At 35.7% G+C, this 9,445-nt stretch overlaps 1 protein-coding gene and 1 long non-coding RNA gene across 2 annotated transcripts; both read left to right on the top strand.

Moving 5' to 3' along the window:
- Positions 1-5,481: 5,481 nt before the first annotated feature.
- Positions 5,482-6,291, top strand: LOC111397981 (uncharacterized mitochondrial protein AtMg00810-like). The gene is made up of 3 exons (XM_023024944.1): positions 5,482-5,590; positions 5,709-5,994; positions 6,057-6,291. Exons 1-3 carry the CDS (start codon positions 5,482-5,484, stop codon positions 6,289-6,291), a joined length of 630 nt encoding a protein of 209 aa, XP_022880712.1.
- A 1,404-nt stretch (positions 6,292-7,695) lies between these two features.
- On the top strand, positions 7,696-8,839 carry LOC111397191. Its single transcript, XR_002703196.1, has 2 exons — positions 7,696-8,036; positions 8,255-8,839. It is a non-coding gene; the product is annotated as an uncharacterized LOC111397191 (long non-coding RNA).
- Positions 8,840-9,445: the final 606 nt, after the last annotated feature.

Below are 9,445 nucleotides of genomic sequence, written 5' to 3'. Positions count from 1 at the left end.
TTTTTGAACGTTTTGATGTGTGTGTTAGTGTTGTTTTGCAGTTTGGACAATTCTCAAGAAAATATCACTATTGGGAGCCGGTGATGAGCAAAAATGATGATCAATGAAATGGAGCATGAATAAGCAAGTATTGAATAAGATTGGAGTGGGAAAATGAAGAGAAAAAACGGTAGAGAATTGGGCGCACGGCGCCAGACCTAGTGGCGCCCGTTTCCAAAACAGTAAAATCCGGGTTTTTAAGTATTTTTTCGGCCCAAAAATCACACCCTAACCCTTGAGGACCCTTAGAAAATATAAATACTCAGCAAAAGAACAGGAAAAGGGGTTGGATGGCTGAAGAAAGGAGGTAAGGGTATACACTAATTGAGAGAAGATCGAATCGATTTTGGAGAAGAAGAAGAAAAAAAACTGAGAATCAAGCCACAAGATGGAGAAATAGAGCAACAACCTGAGTTTTTTCTTATCTTTCTCTTCTTCATGAAATTTAATTTGTGTTTTATCATGTTCTTCTTTTCAATCATGAACTAAGTTATTAAATCTAGGGTTTGATGTAGCCCCACAAGATGGAGAAATAGAGCAACAACCTGAGTTTTTTCTTATCTTTCTCTTCTTCATGAAATTTAATTTGTGTTTTATCATGTTCTTCTTTTCAATCATGAACTAAGTTATTAAATCTAGGGTTTGATGTAGCCTATTTGAGACATGATTCGATTTCTTTATAGTATTTCTAATTAATTTTCCAGAATTGAATTTTTATTGTTCTTGCTTAACGCTTTCTTTTGCCTGATCACCAATTGAATGAATTGATGTTTTAAATTTGACGCTCGAGAGAGGGAAATTTAGGCGTGATCTAAGAACAATATAACCTAGGTTTGTAGATTTCGAGAGAAAGTACGAATCTTTGAGGGTAAAACAAGAACCAAGTACGTGATAATCTTTATATATTTAATTCGGAATAGAGATATTGGGGTTAAAATATAGAGATATGTTCTATTTGACGCTCGAGAGGGGGAAATAGAATTAATTTAGGATTCTTGCCTATGAATTTGGGAAATATTTGATAGAAATATCTATAGGGATTGAGAATTATGTCGAGAATATGGTGAAATCATTCCCTAGACATTACGTAAATTTGATTTAATCTTTAGAAATTGCCTTACTTTTATTGCACTATTTAATTCATTGACGCTAATTTAGAAATCAAATATTAATTTAACACTCGATTGTCTAGATAAAATAAACGCGGACACAATTATAGTACTCAGTGGAACTCGAATATCAATCCCTGTGGGTTCGACACTTTTCAATTCTTTAATATACTACAAAACTTGACACCGTGCGCTTGCGGTATAAAATCACGTTATATAAAACGCGTGGCAAATCCCATTGCTCATAGAAGGCTGATTTCCATCCAAGGCAAAACCTCCATTGTGAACCTTCGTTGTTAACCTCTTGACCCTCTTACATTTGGAATTCTTCAAGTCAGAACTTGAGGATTTCTTTGAAATTCTGGGGGAGCTTTTGTTGGCTGAATGCAATTTCCAGGCTAATTCTTCATCAGTTTTGGTATTTCTAACACCCTTTGTGCTTATTGTAAATTGTTGGAAAAGGATCATGCTTCTTCGTCTTATTCTTTTTCAGATTTTTTCTTTGCTAGAAGCCTCCTCTGAGAGAATGTCGACCAGTTCCAAAGCGCTCTTGGCAACAGCCATTGCCTTTGCGCTTTTGCAGCCTTCTCTTCAGCAGTAACTTTGTTGCTTCCATAGCAGCCAATCTCGAGGCTTCAACAATATCCTCACTTAAATGACTAGAGCTACTCAAGTGGGATCTCAATAGATTATTATTTGTATTGCTATAATTATTAACGTCGGAATTTGTTAAAATGTTTATTGGTAGCTGGTGACATACTCCAGTATGGGTGTGTGTACTGGAATGGTCATTTTACTTGTTCACCTCTCCAACACTTATGGGACCATGATTTATTGTTGTAACTTTCCTGATTCTTCAGGTGTACATCACATTCCTTTTACTTGTTCACCACTTCATAATTTGTATAAATTAACAGCCATTGTGCTTTATAAATAAATGAAATTAATCTTGTCTTCTTCACTTGCCTATTTGTTCTCAATTCTGTTTTTTATTGAATTTTTACTTGGTATCAGAGCCATCAATGGCTAACACCGGATCTGATGATAATTTAGAATCAACTCCGCTAACTTCTAACACACTAATGCTTCCAATGTTGGGAGGAAATTAGATGCCATCATTTGGGATAAGCTTGACTCAAGTTTCACCAGTGAAGCTTGACAAACAATTTTCTGTTGTGGAAGAACGTTGTGATGCCAATCATCAAAGGACATAATCTGGAAGGTTTCATCACAGGAACCAAAAGCTGTCTAGCAGAGTTCCTAGCAGCACAAACTACTGGTTCTGTTAGAGTTACAGTCGAAATGGCTCCTAATGCTGAATATGGAAAGTGAATGTCTACTGATCAACTATTGATGGGTTAGTTGTATTTGTCAATGTCTCCTGAAATTGCTATGAGAGTAATGAGATCGTCTAACTCTTACTATCCATGGAATGCTATTCAGGAGAGCTTCGGAGTCATGAACAAATCAAGGGTCATCTTCCTCATCAATGAACTTCAAAGGACTAGAAAGGAAGCAATGAGTGTTGATCAATATCTCAACACAATCAAGCAACTAGCAGACAACCTTGAAATTGCTGGTAAGATCATTCCTCATAGTGATCTTGTTACTCAAGCGCTAGTTGGATTGGATGAAAAGTATACCCCTATAGTAGTTCAAATTAACAACAGAGAGTCCATCTCCTGGCATGAATTGCAGTTTGTGCTCATGACTTATGAGAGTAGAATTGAACACCTTAGTGCTCTAAAGAATGGTCTGGCTTCAGTTAACTTACGAGAAGCCTCAGTATATTTCATTCACAGTTCAAATACTAATAGAGGAAGAAGGTTTAACTATGGTGGTAGAAGCAACAACTACAGGGGAGGTAGAAATAGAGGTAGAGAAGGCAAACATTTTGCAAGTAAAGGGACATGCCAAATTTGTGGGATGAACAACCATTTACTAGCAAGATACTTTAACCGTTATGATGAGAGGTATATGGGTAGTAACCTTATCACCACTATCAAAATAACTCCTCAGAACCCTTTGCTCTTATAGCCTCTTCTAGGACCGTTGCGGATCCAGCTTGGTTTACAGATTCAGGTGCCAGCAATCATGTCACTGCTGACAAGGGCAATCTGATTGAGCTACATGAGTATGGTGGTAAAGAAAGTCTTGCTATTGGTAATAGTAACAAACTTCACAACTCTCACATTGGCACAAATCACTTGAGCACACAGAACAACAAATCCTTGGTTCTTAGTAATGTTTTGTTAGTACCTTCTATCAAGAAGAATTTGTTAAGTGTCTCACAATTAACATCTGATAATGCTGTATTTATGAAATTTTATTCTAATTTTTGTATTGTTAAAGACAAAGGGATGAAGGAGGTGTTGCTGGAAGGGAAGATTAAGGATGGGTTGTATCAGATTGAACTCCCAGATCAAGTTAATAGGTTCCCTTGTCCAAAGTTAGTCCACTCAAATAAGTCAAACTCTTCAGTTTTTGTTGCCCAGTCCAGAAGTGCCACAGAGTATGAATCTAAATTGAAATTGTGGGACATGAGGCTTGGACATCCTTTAGGTCCTGTGATGTCTCAAGTGCTTAAATTTTGCAATGAAAAACTTGATGTCAATGAGGCTAATCATTTTTGTGATGCCTGTCAACTTGGCAAAGCACATTCCCTGCCTTTTAAACTATCTACCTCACACGCATCAGCCTCGCATGACTTGATACACACGGATGTTTGGGGTCCAGCACCTTTACAATCAACCTCTGGTTTTAAGTATTACATTCTATTCATAGATGATTATAGTAGGTACACATAGATATACTCTATGAGAAACAAATCAAAACCTTTGAACTCATTTATTCAATTCAAAAATCTTGTTGAGAACAAGTTTAATAGAAAAATTAAAGCACTTCTGTCAGATTGGAGAGGTGAGTTCAAGGCATTTATTGAATTAACTCAACAATCAGGGATCGACATGCGACTTTCCTGTCTTCACACCTCAGCCCAAAAATGGTAGAGCTGAAAGAAAACGTCAACACATTACAGAAACTGGCCTAACTCTTCTTGCTCAAGCAAGCATGTCCTTGTATTATTGGTGGGAGTCATTTCACACAGCCACTTACCTCATTAACAAACTACCTTCACCGATTCTTCAAATGAAGTCACCTTGTCAAGTTTTAAATAATGAGCAAACAGACCACAAGTCACTTAAAGTGTTTGGTAGTGCTTGCTTTCCCTATCTAAGACCTTACCAGGATCATAAGTTCAGTTTCCATTCTACAAAATGTGTATTCCTTGGTTTCAGTAATTCATATAAAGATTACAAGTGTCTTAGTTCAACTGGTCGTGTATACCTGTCTAGGCACGTTGTCTTCAATGAAGAGGAATTTTCATTTCAGTCAGGTTTTCTCAACAAAAGTAGTAACTCACAAAAACTTGAAACTATTGTTCAATGCTTACCATTTAATATCCCTATTAACCTTTATTCAACGTATTCATCTGATACAACTCAACCAGCAACACCTCACAGTCCAGATCCACTAAAATTGCTTGAAAAAGTACTTGAAGTAAATGAGAATGATAATTCAGAAACTAGAAATGAACACAGTCAAAGGGAAATTCAAGAAGGTACTGTTACTATTGAGATAGAGCAAATTGAATTGAATGTTGAGCAAAATCAATGAGAGGCAGAACTGAGTAGACTATTGAGACAGAGCAAATTGAATTGAATGTTGAGCAAAATCAATGAGAGGTAGAACTGAGTTGACAGAATGTTAAGCATCCTATGGTTACTAGAACTAAAGCTAGAATTTTCAAACCAAAAGTGTACACCACTCGTTGCAAAGAATACATAATTGATCTAAGCAAGACTGAACCAAATGATGTCCTTGAACCCTTGTCTAACAATAACTGGAGAGGAGCTATGGAGGATGAATACAGAGCCTTGATAAGGAATAAAACTTGGAAATTGGTATCACCTATGGTCAATTAGAATGTGATAGGAAACAAATGGATATTTAGACTTAAACGGGACATTGAAGGCAAAGTGTTGGAGTATAAAGTAAGGCTTGTTGCAAAGGGGTTCCTACAAACTTCAGGTGTTGATTTCCATGGAACTTTTAGTCTAGTAGTTAAGGCTTCTACTCTAAGAATAATTTTATCACTTGCTGTCTCAAAGGGTTGGAGTGTTAGACAAGTTGATATTAACAACGCTTTCTTGAATGGAAGGCTAAATGAAGTAGTGTTTATGAAACAGCCTGAAGGTTTCATTGACAAAGCCAATCCAACCTTTGTATGCAGACTTGAAAAGGCTCTTTAAGGACTCAAACAAGCTCCTAGAGCATGGTAATAAAGCTTAAAAAGAACACTTTTAGACTGGATGTTTACCAAGTCCAAAGCAGACAACTCTTCGTCCTTTTATATGAATCAGAGGCAAGTAATTTTTTACTTGGTATATGTCGATGATATAGTGATCACTGGAAATGATCACAAAGTGTTGCAAGGCTTCATTGACAAACTAAATGCACAGTTCACACTAAAGGACATGGGTGAACTTCATTAATTTTTAGGAATTGAATTAAGGAGGTATGAATCAGGAATGCATCTCACTCAGGTTAAGTACATAAAAGACTTGTTGAAAAGGTTTAATTTTGAGCACCTTAAACCATGTGCAACGCCCATGAAAGTAGGCAAGTACATCTCCAAGAATAAAGGTGAGAAAATGGTATATTCATTCTTATATAGAAGTGCAATAGGTGGACTTCAGTACCTAGGACATACGCGACCTGATATAAGTTTTGCAGTAAATAAGTTGAGTGTCAATTTCTACAAACTCTTTCAGAGACTCATTGGAATGTAGTAAAGAGGATTTTTAGGTATCTAAAGGGTACAATTGAACATGGTCTATGGATCTAAAGGAGTGACATAATGGACATCACAGGGTTTGCTGATGCGGATTGGGCGTCGTGTCTTGATGACAGAAGTTCAACAGTCGGCTACTGTGTTTATTTGGGAGATACCTTGGTGGCCTGGTCTTCAAAGAAACAACAGGTGGTAGGGAGATCAAGTGCTGAATCAGAGTACAGAGCACTAGCACAAGCCTTTGCTGAAATCACTTGGGTTGAGTCGTTGCTTAAAGAAATTAAGCTATAGCCTGCTTCACCTCCTATCATGTGGTGTGATAATCTAAGTGCCAATGCATTAGCCTCTAATCCAGTTTATCATGCTCGAAGTAAACACATCGAATTAGATATACATTTTGTTAGAGATAAAGTTTTTGAAGGGAAATTAAAGATACAATACATTCCATCATCAGACCAAACCGCAGATCTATTAACCAAACCACTTGCTCATTCCAGATTCTTGTTTCTCAAGGATAAGCTTGGAGTTAATGAATAAACTCCAGCTTGAGGGGGAATGTGTTTACTGGTAGCTGGTGACATACTCTAGTATAGGTGTGTACTGGAATGGTCCTTTTACTTGTCCACCACTCCACCACGTATGGGATCATAATTTACTGTTATAACTGTACTCATCACATTCCTTTTACTTGTTCACCACTCCAGCACTTGTGTAAATTAACAGCCATTGTGCTTTGTAAATAAATGAAATTAATATCGTCTGCTTCACTTGCCTATTTGTTCTCAATTCTTTTTTTTTTTTATTGAATTTCAACTGAATTCTATCTCTTCAAGCCTACCAGAAGCCGTTTTCTAGGTGGCAAAAGTGCATAGTGATTAACATTGACCGTATTTATCTCCATTACCTTCAACCTACAAAATGCAATGAAATTCTAACATTTGGCATTATACTCTTAAGCTACATTATTATAGATCCATTTTCATTAAAAATTTCACAAAACTCAAATCAGATTTTACAAAATTCCTGATTAAAATATTTGCATTCAATAATCACACAAAAATGAATACAAATTAAGCATCTATTCAAAATTGAACTCGGACCTGTTAAAATAGTCTAATCATAATCCTTACTAAGAAAACTAAAAAAGAAAAATAAATGAGCTTCTAATTTCGTTAAGAAATGAAAACAAATAAGATCACAATTACCATATCCAACAAAACTCTAAATTAAGAGAATTACGTTAATCTGATTCAAGCTTAAAAATTTAGTAATTGAATGTAATGAAACTTGAGAGTTTCTAAAAAACCTGATTTTGTCATCTTAAGAATTGAAATAAGGGTCGAAGAGAGACTGAAGAAAATATATGTGAAGAAAATGGGCAATTCTGGGGGTTCAATTGATAATATAAAATGTTGTAGATTTTGATTCTAATAAAAATATATATATTTTTTAAAACCTGCGTATAAAGAGAAAACAAAAAATGTTATAAGAATCGTAATTAAAACGAATTTTACATTTTACAAAATTAAAGAAAGAAGCTATACGCGACTCGTATAAAAATCACAGAGTAAAAAGTTTCATTGATCATTGAACTTCGTACTTTGTCACGTTAAGGTCACTTTCAGATTTCTTTGCAAGGCCACTAAACTTATAGTAGCCTTTCTCCATCCATCACTGATAACACTTCCATTTGGAGGTCGTCCCGAGTGGCTGGACAAAATGCAAACGTGGCAACAAACGGCGTTCGTACTCCTTCCATGTACAAGTCGTTTTTCTTTTAAAACACGATTCATTCCCAAATAAAGCAAAACCCAGCATTCCAACACGATTCAGTCACATTTCGTTCTCCCCCAAAATCAAATTCTCTCGAACCCTAGATCACGTTGGGAAGAAATTATAATCCGGGATTCACCGTCCCCAACATCACAACAGAAAGTCCTGTTCGAATCCACCCCAAACTTCACAATCAAAATCCAGTTACCAAAACCCAGAACATACGAAGAAAGTCACACGAACCCAATCAAGTTTCGCGCAAGGTGTAGCTAATTACTGACCATACTGAATTTTAGTTTAGTCTTTTGTAGAATATTATAGTTGAATGAACATAAACATTTTTCAATTTATGGCTGCAAAAAATCAATTGAATATGTTGAAATTCGTGTTGTAGGATGTTTTACATTGTTCACATTTCCCATGTTTGCTTAGTGTATATGCAATTTGCTAATTATATTGTTTACCTTTTCCATGTTTGAAGTGATATGGTAGGGAAGAACAGAGGCGTTTCTCATAGTTGTAGGAAGTTTGGGCATTTTTTGTCGAATTGTCCAACAAAATAATGTTGCCTAAAATGTAGCTAGGGCATCGAGAATGTATGGGGGTGGAGAGAAGTACGTCAAACATAGGCCGATTGTTCCTTTTCTGTACTTTTGATTGTGGTAATCTTAATTGGCAAGATGAAGATGCGTCTAGTAGGGAAAAGGCTATAGACCTGATTGAAAATTTGTTGAGTATGTTGAAGTCGTGTGCTCAAATCTATGAAAAATTAGAGATAGAGATATCTTTCAACGTCATTGTTCATATGGAAAAAAGAGTTATAGAGGACAACCGAAAAGGAAAGAGAATCGTTCCTTGAATTATTTCAAACAATGAAAACGTGTCAAGACTCGTTGTTGGAGTTGTCAAGATCCATGTTTATGTAATATTCATTAAACTTGTTGTATTTTATATCTTGTGGAGGTCATGTAATTAATATAGTTCATGTAGCTTATGTAGTATTTTGTTAGTATGTTGTGAGAACTTTTGCGGTCTATTAATTTAAGTCTGAATTCCCTTTGAATTATATGGATTGCTTCAACTTTATATTCACTGTCGGTAAGCAAACACACAGTCAATGACATTTGCACTTGGTTGAACCAATTGTCACCCATTTATATTTCTTGTACATGGTTCTTTCCTACACTTGCTCAGGTGCATAATATTAGAGAGTATGTCCCACAAAATTAGTTAGACACCATAGATACAACAATATTAAGTGGAACCTAAATGTAATAGAAAAGAAAAATAAAAAACCATCAAAAACTCAAGTAATCTATTCTCTTGTTAGGATCACTTGTCAGATTAAAATTTAACATCGACACATCTAGTAAATCAAAATAATTTTCCCAAACCTAACTACCATCACAAAAGCATATAGGATTTGACATAAGCATATTTAGAATCAACTTCTCTATATCATCTAGCATTGTTTTGTTAAAAACTTCACATCCGTTGTTTAATACAATGTCACACTTCGAACGCACTGAAAAGTGTGATTGACTTCACTCCTAAAGGTGTCTTTTTTGTTAACCACTTATATACTCTTCGATCACTTCACGAATTTTTTGCATCCACATTTGTATTAGCGACATACGTTGACTTTGTGGCATGCCAAATAAAATCCTTTAGA

This window comes from Olea europaea, chromosome 7, assembly GCF_002742605.1.
Source record: "Olea europaea var. sylvestris chromosome 7, O_europaea_v1, whole genome shotgun sequence".
NCBI classification, from domain to species: Eukaryota; Viridiplantae; Streptophyta; class Magnoliopsida; order Lamiales; family Oleaceae; genus Olea; species Olea europaea.
This window is presented reverse-complemented; position numbering and strand designations above follow the sequence as displayed.

Coding starts and splice junctions, on each gene's coding strand:
- LOC111397981 (XM_023024944.1), top strand. CDS start 5,482: ATGGTAATAAAGCTTAAAAAGAACACTTTTAGACTGGATGTTTACCAA. Junction 5,591..5,708: donor GGCAAGTAATTTTTTACTTG/GTATATGTCGAT, acceptor ATTAATTTTTAG/GAATTGAATTAAGGAGGTAT. Junction 5,995..6,056: donor TTTCAGAGACTCATTGGAAT/GTAGTAAAGAGG, acceptor ATGGATCTAAAG/GAGTGACATAATGGACATCA.